General features: G+C 39.6%; 2 protein-coding genes across 2 annotated transcripts; both read left to right on the top strand.

Annotated features, from left to right (window-relative positions):
- Window positions 1-2,997: 2,997 nt before the first annotated feature.
- LOC123773423 (hemocyanin subunit) lies at window positions 2,998-7,708 on the top strand. Its single transcript, XM_045767176.2, is given in 4 exon segments — window positions 2,998-3,153; window positions 5,357-6,003; window positions 6,005-6,884; window positions 7,097-7,708. Coding segments are annotated over 4 exon segments (2,025 nt in total). The 5' UTR covers window positions 2,998-3,071; the 3' UTR covers window positions 7,513-7,708.
- Window positions 7,709-10,461: 2,753 nt separating this feature from the next.
- Window positions 10,462-15,963, top strand: LOC123773422 (hemocyanin subunit). The gene is made up of 4 exons (XM_045767174.2): window positions 10,462-10,617; window positions 11,436-11,591; window positions 13,617-15,131; window positions 15,348-15,963. Exons 1-4 carry the CDS (start codon window positions 10,536-10,538, stop codon window positions 15,761-15,763), a joined length of 2,169 nt encoding a protein of 722 aa, XP_045623130.2. The 5' UTR covers window positions 10,462-10,535; the 3' UTR covers window positions 15,764-15,963.
- Window positions 15,964-22,264: the final 6,301 nt, after the last annotated feature.

The raw sequence follows: 22,264 nt of genomic DNA, 5'->3' as shown, positions 1-22,264 counted from the left end.
TTCTGCGATTCCCTGAAAGAAGCAGCACCACCGCTTTCACGTGTGCTGTAGTGGAGGTAGGTACTGGCCAGTGTGGCAGCGCACGTGTAGTCCCATACCACTTGCTTACCATCCTTCCAAGGTAGCTAGGTGACTCCATCAGGGCGCATCTGAGGGTCGTTAGGTCTGGATAAGTGTGGTTCTCTTTGTGCCGGGCTGTGGCGAGGCTCCTCTTGATGATGTCGTTGACTTCTTCATGTCTTGCGATTTTACCCTGTGATTTACGACATACCAGACCATGACGACCATATTGGTCTGCCATCGCAGTTCCGCAGATGCACCTATGTTCGGTGAGGATCGGGGCGGCAAGGCGAAGGGCAACTCCAGCAACTATATATATATATATATATATATATATATATATATATATATATATATATATATATATATATATATATATATATATATCGTACCTAGTAGCCAGAACGCACTTCTCAGCCTACTATGCAAGGCCTGATTTGCCTAATAAGCCAAGTTTTCATGAATTAATTGTTTTTCGACTACCTAACCTATCTAACCTAACCTAACCTAACTTTTTCGGCTACCTAACCTAACCTAACCTATAAAGATAGGTTAGGTTAGATTAGGTAGGGTTGGTTAGGTTTGGTCATATATCTACGTTAATTTTAACTCAAATAAAAAAAATTGACCTCATACATAATGAAATGGGTAGCTTTATCATTTCATAAGAAAAAAATTAGAGAAAATATATTAATTCAGGAAAACTTGGCTTATTAGGCAAATCGGGCCTTGCATAGTAGGCTGAAAAGTGCGTTCTGGCTACTAGGTACGACATATATATATATATATATATATATATATATATATATATATATATATATATATATATATATATATATATATATATATATATGTATGTATGTATGCGTGTGTGTGTTTCATTGAATATGACTGCATATTCTGTATCGATTATATTCTGGTTTACGGCATCTATCCCTCGGACTAGTGTTTTTGTATATTGGTGTAATTGGAAGAGAATTTCTCCAAATTTTCTCCAAATTTCTTCTTTGTTCCAGGAAAATGAAAATATATAATTAACTGTAGAATATATCACACTTATTATAAATTTACGCAACGTTTCGAAACTACAGGGTTCATTCTCAAGTGAATGGGACAGTATATTGTTTTAGATTCACTTATAGGACAGTGCTGGCGGGGACGCACGATCTCGCCTTCACTGTAAGTATCAATCACTGGGATATTTTTTACAGCCACAGCTCTCAAGGTCAGATTCGACGAAACAAAAATCAAAAACAGTTCAGATGGGACAGTCTAATGATGGAGAGAATAGCTGAGGCCATCCTCCGTGCTGCAGCTTCACAGCAGAAAATAGTCGAACTCTCTGGTTCGTCCACATTCCCACTTAGGGAGAGGCCTTGGGTTATCAGTGCTCATGTCAGTAACAAAGGCTCAGTAACAAACAAATAACATAATGCAGAGGTTCTCTTTAGTACAGTGGTCTTCCAACATGGTGCCAAATTCACGCTAATCATGTGTGTATTTAAACTAGTCCATCCTCCTCTTTAGATAGTACTCATTGTAATAATGTGAACCATCGTACATATATTGACGCAATAGAGAATTAAAATGTAGAACTTGGTACCATTGAATTTGAACAAACTGGAACTGGAAAAGGTGTTGTATATATGTTGACAATAAAATCTAACCGAATCAACCTTGGCCAAAAACGCGCTATCTGAGGCCTAATGTATTAAATTTAAGTGCTATATTAGGCCTAGGAATGATTAGGTTTAGATTTTATTTTTTTTCGGATTCTATAAAGAAAATACTTCCAAATTCTGCTCTCTAATTGTCCAGTACGTTAATGTATGGACGATGGTCCACATAGTAACAAAAATTACTATCTAATCAGGAGGATGGGGTGATTTACACAAGGTGTAAGCCAGCCAGCGCACTCATGTCGTCGCTTGCTACAAATGTGCTTCTCAGTTATACGGGAACATGTTATGTCACATATTATCAATTTTAAATGATCATGAGTTTAAATATTAAAATTAGTTAAGTATTGAACATGTCTCTCTTTAATGAGATAAATAAACTAATGTTTATCGAGCATATACGAACATTATAAATACAAAAAATTGTTTTACGTGATTTAGTTAACAATTACAAAGATTAGTGTTTTCTTTGATATTTACATTAAACACTGTTTGAGGTACGCACTTCCCACGCATCTCGAAGTGCCATTTATTTCAAAATAAAGTTGGATAAATAAACTCTGAGTATTGGTACATTTACGTAACATATATATGTATTTGAATAGAATTGAGGTATGTCAGAATTTGGCTTGATAATACTTACTATAAATGTATACCTATAAATATGTTTGTACATGCATATTGAATAAAATGTAACTTTATATTTATCTATATAAATATATATATATATATATATATATATATATATATATATATATATATATATATATATATATATATATATATATATATATATATATATATATATATATATATATATTATTTATAAGAAATGTTTCGAAATATTATGTAAGAAATAACAATTGCAGAATGCACTGCATAAGTCTACTACGAAAGTAATGTTGCATATCAATATAAATATGTATGCACATACACATACGATTCTAGTGTAGATATAAACGTGATCTTTGAGGTCGTAGGATCAACCCGTCCTCCTAATAGCACGTCGCATTTTCACGTATACTTTACCTAAGGCCAAAAACTATCGTACTAGAAACCGGTAGCGGCTCGTCAAATTGACAATGTCCCGTTTTCTGTTCGTAGGTCCTCTGGTAGGTTAGGATGAGGCGATCTAGTACGACAGTTTCCTGACGTTGGACTCGCTTTAGAGAACGGGCTGGGGGAAGGGAGGGAGGGAGGCGGTAGGGTGTTTATAGATAACTCTGACCGTACTATTGAGCAACTGCATCGTTATCAGGGGGCGAGTCTGGAGGTCATCTGGAGGCCGGGGTATAAAGCGGGCGACTCTCCTTCACTTCGGCCATCTCCACCATGAAGGTCCTGGTGCTCTGTGCTCTCGTGGCAGCTGCCGCAGCCTGGCCCAACTTTGGCTATCAGAGCGACGATGCCGGCGGTGAGTATACCAGTCAGTGTTATACCAGAACCATTCACCGATCCTTCACAACCATCTTTCATTACCAGAACCAGTCACCGAGCCTTCACAACCATCTTTCATTACCAGAACCATTCACCGAGCCTTCACAACCATCTTTCATTACCAGAACCATTCACCGAGCCTTCACAACCGTCTTTCATTACCAGAACCATTCACCGAGCCTTCACAACCATCTTTCATTACCAGAACCAGTCACCGAGCCTTCACAACCGTCTTTCATTACCAGAACCATTCACCGATCCTTCACAACCATCTTTCATTACCAGAACCAGTCACCGAGCCTTCACAACCATCTTTCATTACCAGAACCATTCACCGAGCCTTCACAACCATCTTTCATTACCAGAACCAGTCACCGAGCCTTCACAACCGTCTTTCATTACCAGAACAATTCACCGAGCCTTCACAACCATCTTTCATTACCAGAACCAGTCACCGAGCCTTCACAACCATCTTTCATTACCAGAACCAGTCACCGAGCCTTCACAACCATCTTTCATTTAGTTTCCCGTCTGACTAATGCACACATACTATTGAGCTAGGCTGTGCTAGAATAGGCTACATGACATTGGATTACGTTACGTTAGTACTACGGGCTCACCATAGCCCGTGCTACTTGGAACTGCTTTGTTCCAAGTAGCGAATCTTTAACAACAACAACAGTTACGTTAGCTAGAGCCGTTATTGTTTGCATTTGTAAATAGAACATAGCGGCTTGTTGGCGCCACTTAAAATTTTAATAAGAATAGAACGCAATAGGTTATTTGTGCATGTGTGTTTCTATTATGTTTTCAGATATAATTTTCAGACTTTGTATTGAAAAATCGCTAAAATTTTCATGAAGAAGATAATAATCTCAACGAACGGTTCCATTCTCGACATAGTAATAATATATCTTGATTTCTGTGTGACACCTGAAGCAGAATGATACTATTTTTAATTACAATCTAGAAATTCATTTTTCTTATGGCACTGACTTCGACAAAAAGAATGGTCAATATAGTGTTTCGAATTAAAGATTATGATAAAAACTTCTCTGTTGCCCAATGACCAAGCGTAACGTCGTTTTACTGCACAAACATATAAGAAACTTTCGGTTAAACGAAAGATAAATGAGGAAATAAGTTAAACGGAAATAAGAAACGAGGTTAAACAAAAATAGAAGTTTCCACTTTAACTATACCTTTCAGTAAGATAATGAAAAAAAAATTATGTGTAAAAGATAATGCAAACCTCACATGTTGCATTCACCTGTAAACTATACAACACTTCGTGTTTACTATCAACTCGCTATTTAATTTAAAATTTATCACAAGTGTGTGTAAGCAATCATTAGAGATCAAATTGTTTGAAATATGAGTCAATTAATAAATTATAGACTTCTAACATTGATATTTTATCTGCCGGTATTGTTGATTTGATATTGTTGTCATTGTTGATAATAATTTTTGCTTTCGTGGTATATATGGTAAACTAAACGTACGTGGTACATATGGAACACTAAGGTTTCGTGTGTACATAATATACTAAGCTTTTTATGACACATTATATATTAAGCTTACGTGGAACACATGATACACTAAACTTTCGTGATACACCAAGCTTCAGTGGTACGATAAGGTTTCGTTGTAAACATGATACATGGTAAACATACGTGGTGCACATGGTTAACTAAGTTATTGTGGTACAAATGATGCACGAAGCTTTAGCGGTACGCATTGTACACAAAGCTTTCGTGGTTTCATGAAACACAAAGCTTTGGTGGTACGCGTGGTACCACCAAAGTATGTTTTCAGTTTTATTGTATTTAGAATGCAGGTTTCCTTGAGAGATTGATAGTAATAAGTGAGGAAGTGAGTTCCGTAAACAGTCCATTGTATAAGAGTTGACGTCATAAAAACCTCTGTTACGTATTGCCAAATTCCAATACATGAAGAAATAGTTTTCTTTTTAGAATTTATATAAATGAATTTTAAGAAATTATTAAGTAACTTCTTCCATGAAACAGTGTGATAACAATACACGTAAATCGTAAAAAAAATCAAATGTTCAGGTATTTATTCGTGTTATAAGCACTAAACTCGAGAAAGTAGGCATTTTGTTTCATTTAGTTGAATCGTTTTATAATTCGTAAAGCACACTAAAGAGTTTCCCTTTTCAGGAGCTTCTACCGCGCAGAAACAGCACGACGTAAATTATCTGCTGTGGAAGATCTATGAAGACGTTCAAGATGAAAAACTGAAGCAGCTCGGGGAGGCCTTCGACCCTGAGGCGGACACATCTCACTATAGTGACAATGGCGCCGCTGCCCACAAGCTGGTGAAGGAACTGAAGGACGGGAGACTTCTGGAGCAGAAACACTGGTTCTCCCTCTTCAATACTCGACAACGTGAAGAAGCCCTTTTGCTCTATGATGTCCTGGAACACAGCTCGGACTGGAAGACATTCGTCGGCAATGCTGCTTATTTTAGACGTTACGTTAATGAAGGAGAATTCGTTTATGCTCTATATGCAGCAGTGATTCACTCTGCGCTCACTCATAACGTAGTGCTTCCACCTCTTTACGAGGTCACTCCACATTTGTTTACTAACAGTGAAATTATCCTGCAAGCGTACCGTGCCAAGATGACCCAGACACCAGGTAAATTCGAGTCAACATATTCTGGCAGCAAAAGGAACCCAGAGCAGCGTGTGGCCTACTTCGGGGAAGACATTGGCCTGAACACCCACCACGTCACTTGGCATTTGGAGTTCCCATTCTGGTGGGACGATGCTCATGAAGGTCACCATCTGGACCGCAAGGGCGAGAAACTTCTTCTGGGTACATCATCAGCTCACAGTCCGCTTCGACGCTGAACGTCTTTCCAACTTCTTGAGTCCCGTGGAAGAACTTCATTGGGAAAAAACCATCAAGGAAGGATTTGCTCCTCATACAACATACAAGTATGGTGGCTACTTTCCCTCTCGTCCAGATAATGTGGAATATCAGGATGTGGAGGGCGTTGCTCATGTTCGCGACATGCTCATACTTGAGAACCGTATTCGTGACGCCATTGCCCATGGCTTTGTCACTGCCAATGATGGTTCCACCATCGATATCAATAACTCGCATGGCATTGACGTTTTGGGTGATGTTATTGAGTCGTCTACCTACAGTCCTAACGTTGCGTACTACGGCTCCCTCCACAACACAGCTCACGTTATGCTTGGTCGCCAGGGAGACCCTCAAGGAAAGTACGACCTTCCCCCAGGTGTCCTGGAACACTTTGAAACTGCCACCCGCGACCCCAGCTTCTTCAGACTTCATAAGTATATGGATAATATATTCAGGGAACATAAGGACAGCCTTACGCCATACACTCATGATGAATTGGAGTTCAGCGGTGTGTCTGTTGATGCTTTTGCAATTGACGGAAAATTTGAAACTTACTTTGAAGATTTTGAATACAGCCTCGTCAATGCTGTGGATGACACCCCCGAAATTGAAGACGTCGAAATCTCAACAACTGTGTCACGTCTGAACCACAGGGACTTCTCCTTCAAAATTGATATCAACAATAATCATGAAGAAGAAGTTCTGGCAACAGTGCGCATCTTCGCCTGGCCCCACCGTGACAACAATGGTATTGTCTTCCCATTCAACGAGGGACGCTGGAGAGCCATTGAGCTGGACAGGTTCTGGACCAAACGTAAGTAGCCTTTCGTTTGGGTTTCTCTTCTATATAATGGTATGAATTAAAATGAAAAATAAATTGTAAAAATGTAACTTAAAGTAATTAATTTTTGGGCAATGTTCTAATACCAATAACCATGCTAATATATAATACATTTGTTACAGATATTTATATATTACAACCAGTTAATGAAGAACTTTCAATTACATGTTACATTTTGCCAACAGTGAGTGCTGGAGTGAACCACATCGTGCGCAAGTCTAAGGACTCGTCAGTGACAGTCCCCGACGTGCCCAGTTTCCAGACCCTGATACAGAAGGCTAACGAGGCGCTCGCCTCAGGCAGCGAGCTCAACCTTCAACAGTATGAGAGTGCCCTTGGACTGCCCAACAGGTTCCTGCTGCCCAAGGGTAACTCTAATGGTTTGGAGTTCGACCTGGTGGTGGCTGTGACCGACGGCAAGGCTGACGCTGCTGTAGATGATCTACATACAAACACCAAATTCAACCACTATGGCTACCGAGGAGTGTATCCCGACAACCGACCACACGGCTACCCCCTGGATCGTCGTGTTGACGATGAACGCATCTTCCAAAGTCTTTCTAACTTCAAACAAATCCTCGTCAAAATCATCAACAACTAATGACTTCATAACCAACAATAATATTCAGTAAATTTAGGCAACAACGAACATTCTTTTGTTTCAAGTTACAACAATAAGAACAAAAAATGCTTGAATGTTTGTATTTCATATTTACACATAGCTGTATAAATAATTATACTTTTGAAGGAATAACATCTTTTCTAACTTACACAGCAATGAAAGCTTCATACAATAACTGGAATTTTAATTCATTCCTCAAATTGTATTTGTCAATCTCTACACCCAAATGCAGAGAGCCAACAGAACTTGTCAAAAACATTGCCAAGTCGTATGTTTTGATGATTCATAATTCTTGCTAACGTTAACTATCCTTGTGTATACATATATTGTAAATAGTGAAAATGTTGGCAATACTTGAATATTGAGGTCTCATAAGTCTTTCCTACTTTGACAATCATTGTATATGAAGAGTTCATAAGCCTTATCGACGTTGACAATCCTTGTATATAGAGATCTCATAAACCTTACCAACGTACACAACCCTTGTATAATCTCTTAAACCTTACCAACATTTACAATTTTTTTCATTAAATTAATCAATTGGAATCTATTTTCTCCCTGATGTATAAATCCCGTTAGTGCTATTTCTTTGTGTATTAATGTTAATATTTATAAATGAGAAGCAATACATGTATTGGAAACACAAATTTTGAAACAAGGAACTGCATGATCAACACGGAGTTGTTGAAAGTAGAGTTGAAGATGGTCTGAAGTCAACTAAGGAGCGCAAGGAGGCGGTAAAGCAACAGCAGAATATTAATTTTCATTGAGAGATCTTACGAGCCTCCATCGAGGAAAGTCATTCTCGCCTTGCACAGTTCACACAACTGCGTCCCGTACTGGAATATATTGCATGCGGTGTTGGTCGCCGTACTTAAGGCAGGTAATTGCCATATTAGACGATGCTCAGCGTCGAGCAGCAAAACTACTGACGGTAGTTAGACATAACTCAGTCGAAGCTCGTTAAAAGGATAACATTTTAGTCATTCTTCAAAGAAGAAGAATAAGAATCAATTTAGTGCAATTATATGAGATCATTAAAAGGGAATGGCAATGTTGGTCCCCTCATATGACCGCATTTCACTCGTAACAATGGTTTTAAAATTAATGACCAGTTTTCTTCAAGAAGTGCCTGACCAACTGGGAAGTGGTGGATATATGGGCCTGCAGGCCGCTCCAAGCAGCAGCCTGTTGGACCAAGCTCTCACAAGTTAAGCCTGGCCTCGGGCCGGGCTAGGGGAGAAGAACTTCCAGGTTCAATGTTTTCAGTCAAACAAGGCAAAATACACTTTTTAACCGAATTGTACACATAATGAAAAAATATAATCTATATCTATAGGAGAGAATTCCATTCACCTGAGCTGTATGGGTCTCGATCCATAGACTCCACGTGTGTGAGACTGAAGCTTTACTGACTGGGCTATGAGTAGTCTTAATAAGGAAAGTTTCTTAAATTTATAGGAGAGAATGTCTGTCAATCTACCGATGGTTGCAGGCCATACACAGAAGGGGCTAGCCTCCTCCAGCTTTGCAGGGGGAATGGTTTGGGGTACGGTACAGACACAGGTTCGTCAGGGTTGCCAGAATTCCAGAATGAACCGAGTGTCATGGATCATATTCTGACCCCCACAACGATTTTTGACACTGCCCACTGATTACACGTTGTGAAATGTTCTGAAAACAAATATATCAATATATATTTTGTTTATAATAGTAATATACATCATAATTCAATGATCTCAGAAAATGTTATGCAGTTTTTTCTGTTATTCTTACTTCGGCTGTGCTAGCATAAATCAGACAATCTATCAGCTTCTTACCCCCCCCCACCCTTCTCTCTTTCTAAAAGTAAACGGGTAACTAATATATATATATATATATATATATATATATATATATATATATATATATATATATATATATATATATATATATATATATATATATATATATATGTAACCACTTTACACAAAGGCTTCTCCACAGCAGGCCAGCCATACGCCAATGGTAGACTAATATATTATTTTAACAAGAGAGTGAGAGAGGGATAGAGAGACACAGGCATATTCAGAAGAAAAGCAGACAGACAGACGAAATGAGACAAATAGAATAGAATGAGAAATTGAGAGACAAGCATAGATTTACATGCAAGCGGATATAGAGTCAGAAACAGAGACAAACAATAGCACACAGACGCAAACACAGACAGGTAGAAAGAGAGAAAGGGAGAGACAGAAAGAGAAGGATGATGGAGATTTAGAAAAGAGAGAAGGCGAAGGGGAATTTGAAAATAGGGAATTAGAGTGAGGGAGAGAGGTGGAGACAGGAAGAGAGAGGCGAGAAGTGAGAGAGGGGGGGTATAGAAGTAACTTCTTTGAGGGGTGAGAAGTTTGAGAAACGGGTTGAGGAGACAAAAGTGGAGAGGGGTGGGGGAGAGGCAAATAGAAGGGGGTGGAGGGAAGGAGAGAAGAGGGGATTAAGTTTTAAAGGAGGGGGATATGGGAAGATTAAGGGGATAGGAAAAGAGTGATGAGCGAGGTGGAGAATGGGAAAGAATGAGTGTGTGTGGGATGGAGGGGAGGGTGAGAGAAACCTGTACACAGCCGCATACCTCCGTACATTATGGCATCAGGGCAATATCGAATATACGAATACAAACAGAACTGATAAGTGCTTTCCCTCAGAACTTCGCCTTAAGATGTTTATCCCAGCCTGAGCTTTCCATGCACAAATCTCCTATCGTTTGGCTCTATAAACTTCTTATAGTTTGTAATCCTTTAAAAGTGCTTGGTGATTCCATAGCACTTGCGAAAGTCTGTGAAGATATGTACTCATTTTTGTTATAGACGTGATTACATTACGATAACTGTTATGAACGTTTATCTGATTTCAAGCCGGATGGCAACAGCTGAGTGGGACGTATCAGGTGGCGAGTCTGTAGGTCACCAAGAGACCGGAGGATATAAAGAAGGTGATTGTACAGATGATCAGCCATCTCCACCATGAAGGCCCTGGTGCTGTGTACTCTCGTGGCCGCTGTCGCCGCCTGGCCCAACCTGGGCTTCCAGAACGACGGTGCAGGTGGTGAGTATACCCCAGCCAGCAACAGTGTCTGTCAGTCCCCTCGTAGCTCTATAGTCCATATGGACATGCATTGTTTTGTATGACGGAGAATATATTTTACTTGCTAATGACAATATTCCACTGGTGGGTCGAAAGACATGTTATTTGAGTGACGAAAGATTCTCATGTCTTCATATGGCAATAATGGTTACTAGACCCAGCCAATGTTATATATAACATGAGTGTTATAAGTATCTGAATGTGGCAAGAATACCCTAATTCTAGCACAGAATCTTTATAAACTATTTAAATATTTATAAACATTCGTTATTAACACAACTTCCACAGCTATACATATCACCGACATATATAAACTCAAATTCTAAATCAGAATATTAAAGGAAGGGAGAAATTGTAGGGGTAAGACCCTTAAACTTACAATTACTGCACGATAAAATCACAATATTCTGGACTGAAACTGCTAGACTTGGAATTTAATGATTAATGAATTTACACTAAGTAGGTTTGTGAGAACACTGAGCTTGTCATTACTGCACATGAGATCTCAGTAACTTAATATTTGAATGTGAGCCAACAAAAATTGCAATAATTGTTTAAAATATAAATTAAGAATTTTTGTGTTGAATATCGACTTATAATAACAGCTCAGCTACTATAAAGTGATCAAACCCTGTTAAAAGATATCTTGAGGTTATCTTGAGATGATTTCGGGGCTTAGCAGGCCCGGTCCTCGACCAGGCCTTCTTTTAGTTTCACATCTCCAGGAAGCAGCTCGTAGCAGCTGTCTAATTCACAGGTACCTATTTACTGCATTCCAGATTCCTCCTGCATGAAGGCGTGCACCAAGATCTACAGGCCCGTGTGCGGCAACGACGGATTCACCTACGCCAACAAGTGTATACTAGAGATCGCAGACTGTGAGAACAGAGAAGCTGGAGGGACGGGCATCGTGGCTGTGTCTGACGGCCACTGTGGTGAGTGACTGGCAGTGTTCTTTGTTCTCTGTACACTGCTCAGCTTGGAACATCCCATGTTCTATACAACTGTCATGTTTCAACAAACCACTTCCCTCATAATTACACTAATTCGAATGGACCCTTTGAACACTTTCCCGTGTTTGTGATTTCTCTGTACACAAATACTGCAGTTTCAAGTATTAGGTAACAAATCACATTTATTGCTGATTAAAGCTTGCAAGTTCATTAAAAACAAAACAGTTGATGTAGGTTCCTCAGAACTTGATGCACACACACACACACACACACACACACACATATAGGGGAGCCGGCCGGCCGAGTGGGCAGCACGCTGGTCATATGATCCTGTAGGTCCCGGGTTCGATCCCGGGCACAGGCGAGAAACATTGGGAAGAGTTTCTTTTACTCTGTTTTTCACCAGGTCCAACCCTAAGCTACTGCTGCGGTCATCTTTCTTTTTTTTAGCCAACTGCTTGTACTGGCCGGTACAGCGACGGCTCTCACTTCTTGCAGGTCGTCTTTCAAATCCCTTTATGGTTCATGTGTGTTGACCACCATTCCTCCCCCAAGTCTTATCCCCCCCCCCCTCATTGTTCTCATATCATTCCAAGTGCTGTGTAGTCACGCAGCTCTCTGTCTGAGATCTCTTCCAAGTGCTATGAAGTCGTACCGGCTTAGCGCTTTCTCCTGATAATTACCCCCACCTTCTCTTGACAGTTAACCGCAATTCACAACTTGCCGGCTGTCGTGTACAACGCGGCCTTAACACCAGCTGCGTTATTTAAGACGTTAACTCTTCAGCATCTTAGGCATATGATCTCTTTTTTCTGAGACCTGGAACTTCATGAACAAGAGGTCATAGATTTAAACTAATTAAACAAAGATTCCGAAGATATATAAGAAAATTCCCCTTCGCAAATAGAGTGGTAGACGGTTGGAACAAGTTAAGTGAAAAGGTGGTAGAGGCCAAAACCGTCAGTAGATTCAAAGCGTTATATGACAAAGAATGCTGGGTAGACGGGACACAAGGAGCATAGCTCTCATCCTGTAACTACACTTAGGTAATTACACACACACATACATATTATATATATATATATATATATATATATATATATATATATATATATATATATATATGTCGTACCTAATAGCCAGAACGCACTTCTCAGCCTACTATGCAAGGCCTGATTTGCCTAATAAGCCAAGTTTTCATGAATTAATTGTTTTTCGACTACCTAACCTACCTAACCTAACCTAACCTAACTTTTTCGGCTACCTAACCAAACCTAACCTATAAAGATAGGTTAGGTTAGGTTAGGTACGGTTGGTTAGGTTCGGTCAAATATCTACGTTAATTTTAACTCCAATAAAAAAAAAATGACCTCATACATAATGAAATGGGTAGCTTTATCATTTCATAAGAAAAAAATTAGAAAAAATATATTAATTCAGGAAAACTTGGCTTATTAGGCAAATCGGGCCTTGAATAGTAGGCCAAAAAGTGAGTTCTGGCTACTAGGTACGACATATATATATATATATATATATATATATATATATATATATATATATATATATATATATATATATATATATATATATAATATGCATATATATATAATATATATATAATATGTATATAATATGTATATATATATATATATATATATATATATATATATATATATATATATATATATATATATATATATATATATATATATATGGCATTTTTAATTAATATTCAACTAGTACTAGAATTCTATAGCTTTTTGACAGTAGGTTTCATAGGATCAAATGAAGAGCTGAAGTAAATCAATATTATTTCTCCATCTTGAAATCGTGTTTGTTTGAAAAAGTCTATATATGAATTCGCATATATTAAATAAATATTGATGCAAATTATTTAAAAATACTTCATCGTTTAAATCATGTAATCATTAAAACAGATAAAAAATTTGGCTGACTAAATTTTGAATGTTTCAATTTAACAAAATGTAAAGTTGATGTATTTGACAGCGCAGAAACAGCATGACGTAAATTATCTGCTGTGGAAGGTTTATGAAGACGTTCATGATGAAAGACTGAAGCACTTCGGAGAGACCTTCGACCCTGAGGCCGACCCTTCTCAGTATAGTGACGATGGCGCCGCTGCCCACAAGCTGGTGAAGGAACTGAAGGACGGAAGACTTCTGGAACAGAAACACTGGTTCTCCCTCTTCAATACTCGACAACGTGAAGAAGCCCTTATGCTCTATGATGTCCTGGAACACAGCAAGGACTGGAACACATTCGTCGGCAATGCTGCTTATTTTAGACGTCACGTTAATGAAGGAGAGTTTGTGTATGCTCTATATGCAGCAGTGATTCACTCTCCGCTCACTCAACACGTTGTGCTTCCACCTCTTTACGAGGTCACTCCACATTTGTTCACTAACAGTGAAATTATCTTGCAAGCGTACCGTGCCAAGATGACCCAGACACCAGGTAAATTCAAGTCAACATATTCTGGCAGCAAAAGGAACCCAGAGCAGCGTGTGGCCTACTTCGGGGAAGACATTGGCCTGAACACCCACCACGTCACTTGGCATTTGGAGTTCCCATTCTGGTGGGACGATGCTCATGAAGGTCACCATCTGGACCGCAAAGGTGAGAATTTCTTCTGGGTACATCACCAGCTTACAGTCCGCTTCGACGCAGAACGTCTTTCCAACTACTTAAGTCCCGTGGAAGAACTTCATTGGGAAAAACCCATTAAGGAAGGATTTGCTCCTCATACAACATACAAGTATGGTGGCTACTTCCCCTCTCGTCCAGATAATGTGGAATATCAGGATGTGGAGGGCGTTGCTCATGTTCGCGACATGCTCATACTTGAGAACCGTATTCGTGACGCCATTGCCCATGGCTTTGTCACTGCCAATGATGGTTCCACTATCGATATCAATAACTCGCATGGCATTGACGTTCTGGGTGATGTTATCGAGTCGTCTACCTACAGTCCTAACGTTGCGTACTACGGCTCCCTCCACAACACAGCTCACGTTATGCTTGGTCGCCAGGGAGACCCTCATGGAAAGTACGACCTTCCCCCAGGTGTCCTGGAACACTTTGAAACTGCCACCCGCGACCCCAGCTTCTTCAGACTACATAAGTATATGGATAATATATTCAGGGAACATAAGGACAGCCTTACGCCATACACTCATGATGAGTTGGAGTTCAGCGGTGTGTCTGTTGACGCTTTTGCAATTGACGGAAAATTTGAAACTTATTTTGAAGATTTTGAATACAGCCTTGTCAATGCTGTGGATGACACCCCCGAAATTGAAGACGTCGAAATATCAACAACTGTGTCACGTCTGAACCACAGGGACTTCTCCTTCAAAATTGACGTCACCAACAATCATGAAGAAGAAGTGTTGGCAACAGTGCGCATCTTCGCCTGGCCCCACCGTGACAACAATGGTATTGTCTTCCCATTCAACGAGGGACGCTGGAGAGCCATCGAGCTGGACAGGTTCTGGACCAAACGTAAGTAACCTTTCGTTTAGTCTTCTCTTCTATTTAATGACATGAATTAAAATGAAACCAAATCGCAAAAATTTGACTTTAAGTAATAAATTTTTGGGCAATCTTTTAACACCAATAACTATGTGACAATATATTATACTACATATGATACACATATTAATATCTCACAACTAGTTCATGAAGAACTTCCAATTTCAAGTTATATTTTGCCAACAGTGAGTGCTGGAGTGAACCACATCGTGCGCAAGTCTAAGGACTCGTCAGTGACTGTCCCCGACGTGCCCAGTTTCCAGACCCTGATACAGAAGGCTGACGAGGCGCTCTCCTCCGCAAATAAGTTTGACCTTCATCAGTATGAGAGTGCCCTTGGACTGCCCAACAGGTTCCTGCTGCCCAAGGGTAACTCTAATGGTATGGAGTTTGACCTGGTGGTGGCTGTGACCGACGGCAAGGCTGACGCTGCTGTAGATGATCTACACACAAACACCAAATTCAACCACTATGGCTACCGAGGAGTGTATCCCGACAAGCGACCACACGGCTACCCCCTGGACCGTCGTGTTGACGATGAACGCATCTTCCAAAGTCTTTCTAACTTCAAACAAATCCTCGTCAAAGTCATCAACCACTAATGTCTACATAAACGATACTAATATTCAGTAAATTTAGGCAACAATAGACAATCTTTGCCTCTTTAGTTTCAACAAAGAACATAGAAGAGTCCTGACTACTGGTATTGCATATTTACACTTTTCCGTATTATTCAGTATATTTTGAAGGAACACCATCCTTTCTTTCTTTCTTATAAATAAACAATACCTATATGCAGCAACAGTAATTTTAATTTATTTCCCATTAATGAATGTTAAGGTCACCCAAATGTTAAACCAACGCTTCGTCTCCTTGTGAAGAGTCAGGTAGCCACTCAATGTGTAGAGCCAAGTTGCTACTCCATGTGTAGATGCAGCTTGGCACTCCATGTGTAAAGGCAGGTTGCCTCTCAATGTGTAGAGGCAAATTGCCACTCTATGTGTAAAGGCAGTTTGCCACTCAGTCGTCGACCGTGAAAGGTGATTTAGTGTAGTGGTTTAAGGCCAATCAATCTCTGGAGGGTTATTAAGGCCTGTCATTCTCTTGAGGGGTTATTAAGGCCTGTCAATCTTTGGAGGGGCATTAAGGTTAAATAAACTCTTAAGGTTGTTGTTATGTTGTTATAGATTCAGCTACTCGGAACAAGTTCCAAGTAGCACGGGCTATGGTGAGCCCGTAACTTACCTGGCACAGGAGCGGGACAACTCAACTCTTAAGGGTTAAATCTTATCAACCTCATAAGGATTATTTAGGCAAGCCAGACTCAGGAAGGTTATTCAGATCTGTTTAAACAATATAGGGTTATTAAGGCCTATTAGCCTCCGAAAGTTTATTAAGGCCTATTAGCCTCATGAGGGTTTATTGAGGCCCATCACTCACAGGAGATTTATTAAGACCAAGCAACCTTGGATAGGTTAGTATAAGTCTTATTACCATCCTCTGGAGTATGGTAATAAGGCCAATCGACCTCTGAATGGTTATTAAGACTTAATATCACCCTCTGGAGGGTTATTAAATCCTATAAATCTCTGAATGTTTATCTAGGCCTGTGAAACTCTGGAAGGTTATTAAGGCTATATAAACTCTGGAAGGTTATCAAGGCATATAACCTTTGGATGGTTACTATGACCTATCTATATTGGTAAGCGTATTACGATATATCAACCTCTTTTGGCTTATTAAGGCCTATGAATCTCTGAAGAGTTATTAAATCCGGTTAACCTCTTGAGCGTTACTAAAGCCCATCAATCCTCAGGGGTGTTATTAAGGCCCTTCAACCCCCTGAAGGGTTATTTAGGCCTGTCCAACTATGAAGTGCTGTATTATGGCCTACCAACCTCAGAAGGGTTTGTAAGGTCTATCAACCTCGTGAGGGTTATTAAGGCCTATCAGTCTCTGGAAGGTTGTGAAGGCCTATCAGCCTCGTTATTGTGACCTATCAACCTCTTTGGGCCATTATGACCTTACAACCTCAAGTGGGTTAATTAAGGTTTATCAACCTGTGGCAAATTATTAAGGCCTATCAATCTCTTAAGGGTTTTGATGGCCTATCAACCTCATAGGGCCATTAGGGTCTATCAATCTCTTGAGGGTTATTAACTCCTATGAACCTCTAGAGGGTTAATTATTAAGGTCTATCCGCCTCATGAGGGTCGTTAAGACCATCACAATAGCTTACTGACCAGTCAGGAAGTAGACCTTAGTTCAGAACCTATTTGAAGAGCCAAAGAAATGCTCAGAGTGTACACCGAAGGCGCTAGGTATACCTTTCTGTGCCTATACCTCTTGGTATACCTTTCTGTGCCTATACCTCTTGGTATACCTTTCTGTGCCTATACCTCTTGGTATACCTTTCTGTGCCTATACCTCTTGGTATACCTTCCTGTGCCTATACCTCTTGTTTTACCTTTCTGTGCCTATATCAACTGTTAAGTGCTGATATCGCTAGAGCATGCTAACATGGATAGTTGAAGATACTGCCATCAAGGATAGTTAAAGATCATGCCATCAAGGATAGTTGATGATCATGCCATCAAGGATAGCTGAAGATCATGCCATCAAGAATAGCTGAAGATCATGCCAACAAGGATAGCTGAAGATCATCTACGAGAAACAGTAAGCCCATCGTGATCCAGTCGGAGGTACGTGTGCGTGGGGAATAGCTTCCACGGACTTGATTAACGATTCCTTTGGACATTAAATAAAGATTTCTTTGTACTTGAAATAAAAAGTAGATTTCCCGCCTCTTCGTTCTCACGCGTGTGAAGCCAAAGCTCTATCGACTGGACTATGAGTAGTCTGAATAAGGAAAGTTTCTTAACTTTATAGGAGAGAATGTCTGTCATTCTACCGATGGTTGCAGGCCAGACACTTGGGGCTAGCCTCATCCAGCTTTGCAGGGGAACTGGTTTAGGGTCCGGTACAGACACAGGTTCGTCAGGGTAGCCAGAATTCGAGAATTAACCGAGTGTCAGGGTCACATTCTGATATCCACGACAATTTTTGTCACTGCCCACCGCCTACACGTGGTGAAATATTTCGAAAACAAAGATTTCAAGATTTTTTTTTATAAAAGTAATATACATCATTATTCAATGATTTCAGAAAAAATTATGCAAATTTTCTGTTATTCGTACTTCGGCTGTACTGGCATAAAACAGAGAATCCAGCAGCTTCAAACGTTTTCACACTTACCCCCACCACCACCACCTTTTTGAGAAGCAAATGGGTAACTAATATATATATATTTGTTTAAACATTTCACACAAAGGCTTCTCCGATAGCAGGCCACCCACACGCTAAAGGTAGACTATTATATTACTTTGATGAGAGAGAGAGAGAGTTAAAGAGGGACAGAGAGAGACAGAGGCCTATTCGGAGAAAAAGAGACAGACAGAATGAGACAGATAGAATGAGAAAATAAAAAACTAGCAAAGACTTATAAGCAGAGTCAGAAACAGAGACAGACAACAGCACACAGAGAAATACAGACACAGACAGGAAGATACAGAGATAGGGAGAGACAGAAAGAGAAGGAGAAGGGGGATTTAGAAGAGAGGGATGGCGAAGGGGGATATTTTAAAGTTGGGAATTAGAGAAAGGGAGAGAGAGGATGAAGACGGGAAGAGAGAGACTAGAAGTGAGAGAGGGGGGTATAGACCAGGAGAGGGGTGAAAAGTTTGAGAACAGGGTGAGGGGAGAAAAACGGAAGAACAGGGAAGGAGAGGAGAAGGGATTAAGTTTTAGAGGAGGGGGACATGGGGAAAACTAAGGGGGATAGGGAACGAGTGATGAGAGAGGTGGAGAATGGGACAGAAGGGGTGTGTGGGCAATATCGAATATACGAATACAAACAAAATTGATAAGTGCTTTCCCTTAGAACTTCGCCTTAAGATGTTTATCTCAGCATAAGCTTTCCATACACAAATCTCCAATAGTTTAGCTCTATAAGTTTCTTTCTCTTTATAATCCTTTGAAAGTGTTTGGAGTTTCCCTAGCACTTGTGAGTTAGGGAAGATATGTACTCAATTTTGTAGTAGACGTGATTACATTTTGATAATTGTAATGAACATTTATCTGATTGAAAGTTGGATGGCAACAGCTGAGAGGAACGTATCTGGTGGCGAGTCTGGAGGTCACCAGGAGACCGGAGGATATAAAGAAGGTGACTGCACAGATGATCAGCCATCTCCACCATGAAGGCCCTGGTGCTGTGTACTCTCGTGGCCGCTGTCGCCGCCTGGCCCTAACCTGGGCTTCCAGAACGACGGTGCAGATGGTGAGTAAACCCCAGCCAGTAGCAGTGTCTGTCAGTCCCCTCGTAGCTCTATAGTCCATATGGACATGCATTGTTTTGTATGACGGAGAATATACTTATTTTCCAGTGACAATATTCCACAGGTGAGTCGAAAGACATGTTATTTGAATGACGAAAGATTCTCATGTCTTCATATGGCGATAATAGTTACTAGATCCAGCCAATGTCATATTTTGCACAAGTGTTAAAAGCGTCAGCATATGGCAGGAACATCCTAACTCTGGCACAGAATCTTATATTTATAAACATTCATGATTAGAACAAACTTCCACAGCTATACATATCACCGACAAATATAAACTCAATCACTAAATGAGAATATTGAAGGAAGGGAGAAAATGTAGGTGTAAGAACCTTAAATTTATAATTACTGCATGATAAAATCACAATATTCTGGACTGAAAACGCTAAACATGGAATTTAACGATCAATAAATTTACACTAAGTAGGTGTGTGAGAACACTGAAATTGTCGTTACTGCACATGAGATCTCGGTAACTTAATTTTTGAATCTGAGCCAACAAAAGTTGCACTAATTGTTTAAAATAAAAATAAAGAATTTTTGAGTTAATCATCGACTTATAATAACAGCTCAGCTACTAAAGTGATTAAACTGTGTTAAGAGTCCTTGAGGGTATCTTGAGATGATTTCGGGGCTTAGTAGTCTCCCCGACCCGGTCCTCGACCAGGCCTCATTTTTGTTACACATCCCCAGGAAGCAGCCCATAACAGCTGTCTAACTCCCAGGTACCTATTTACTGCCTTGTGAACAGGGGCTTCAGGGTGAAAGAAACTCTGCCCATTTGTTTTCGCCTCCACCGAGGATCGAACCCGGAACCTTAGAACTATGAATTCCGAGCGTTGTCCACTCAGCCTATCAGGCCTCTCAGTGGACACTATCAAGACAAAATAATAGATGATTGAAAGGCATTAAAGAGAGATAAGAATAAATTATAAACTCCAAATATGGGTTTTGGAAATGAGCTTCAGTTTATGATTCAGCTATGGGAAATTTTACCCACTATATCTATATTATTATCCAAGAAATGTATAATTTCTACATCATATCTAAAGCATAACAAAATCATCTTAGAATCACTACAGATTCATTATATATCTGGATCCTAGATGACAATGCCTATGATCACGTACACCATAGGGCCCTATAGTTGCCTACGTGACTTTGTGCATGATTTCTCAAAGATCTAGAAGCTTCAAGAAGAATATATTAATTAAAAAACTATTGGAACAATTAAATCGATTTCCAGTACGGATTAAATCAAATCCTTAATAAGAATCAGTAGTACTAGCAAGTACTACTCATAATCTTTAAATCTTATATCAAATTATATTATAATCACATCTTATCTTAACCAGATGTGTAAACAGTGAAAATAATCAATCAATAATCATTGAAAGCTACCCTCTCTAGGAGGAGAGGAGCAAACTCGGGAGTGAAGCGAGCTACGAGCTGCCCCGGAGCCAGAAAGCGTTTGTTTACTACCAGAGTGAAACGTGTGATGGTGCAAAGCCACAAGGGCCGTGACGAGGATTCGAACCTGCGTCCGGTGACGGTGTGACGGTGCCTTGCGAACGATTTTCAGCTTAGGACACCTTATTCAATTATCTTTATCACCAGTGATTACTCTCTGGAACTGGGGGAGTATCTGGACAATATATCTACAAGGAAAATTCCTGGTACTTTATCTAAATAAGAGTGTAGAGTGGGGCACACCAAGTAACGCTGCCTCCACCACTGATCTTAGTCTACTGCAAACACAATTAAGGACATAATTAATTATGTCCAATTAACAACGCTACCATAACTTTATACAGCAAAGTGGTGACATAAAATATAATGCCTAAACTCGACATGAGAGTTAACCAGTCTGGCAACTAGTCAGACAGGCACTTAGACATAAGTATATTAATTGTTATTTAGAGTGTTAATTGGCCAATTGCATGCTTATATAACCTTAATATATCCAATAAATCTGTTTGTCGGTACAGGGTGACGCAATACCTCATATTTCAGTAAGTTTTATTAATATTGTAGCAACTGAATTTCCTTTCGGACCCCTGACACTCGTGAGGTACAGAGCCTCATGCAACCTGTCCTCTTAAAAAGAACGTCGCTTTTGGCCGTTTGCCAGTATGGTCGAATTTGGACGTAATTAGAAAATGAAAAAAAATGAAAAATAAATTTGGGATTTTTTTTTCAACAACAGTAAGTTAAGGGTCCTCTGATAGGTTAGGTGGGCATGAAATTCTCATAAAGTTTCAAAACGTTATGAAAAATGTTAATTTAAAGTGTCCTCTTATAACTTCTGCGCGTAGGCCGGACGACTCAAACAGAAAACGGAACAGTACGTCACTTTTGTGAGTCGATTTTACTTCAAATTACGTCCAAATTTAGCCATACCGCGCATACGAGCCAAAAGTGACGTTATTTTTAAGAGGACGGGTTGCCTCATGAGTGTTCCTTGTTTGAGAAAAGCTCAGTCAAGCTTGACTGAATCTCTTCATATAAACTGAATATATATATAATTGATAAAAAACATTAGGTTAATAATTGCTTACTTAGTTATTAATCTATCATATAAGATTACCACATTGAGTATAATCTCTTGTACTTACTTAATAGTACTTAGACCACATTTAAGGTCATTTTATTGCATATTCATATATATCATTCTTCTATAATATACATTGTTCTGTTTAATAG

This window comes from Procambarus clarkii, chromosome 89, assembly GCF_040958095.1.
Source record: "Procambarus clarkii isolate CNS0578487 chromosome 89, FALCON_Pclarkii_2.0, whole genome shotgun sequence".
NCBI classification, from domain to species: Eukaryota; Metazoa; Arthropoda; class Malacostraca; order Decapoda; family Cambaridae; genus Procambarus; species Procambarus clarkii.
Note: the sequence above shows the minus strand (reverse complement) of the source record. Positions and strands in the feature narration are given on the sequence as shown.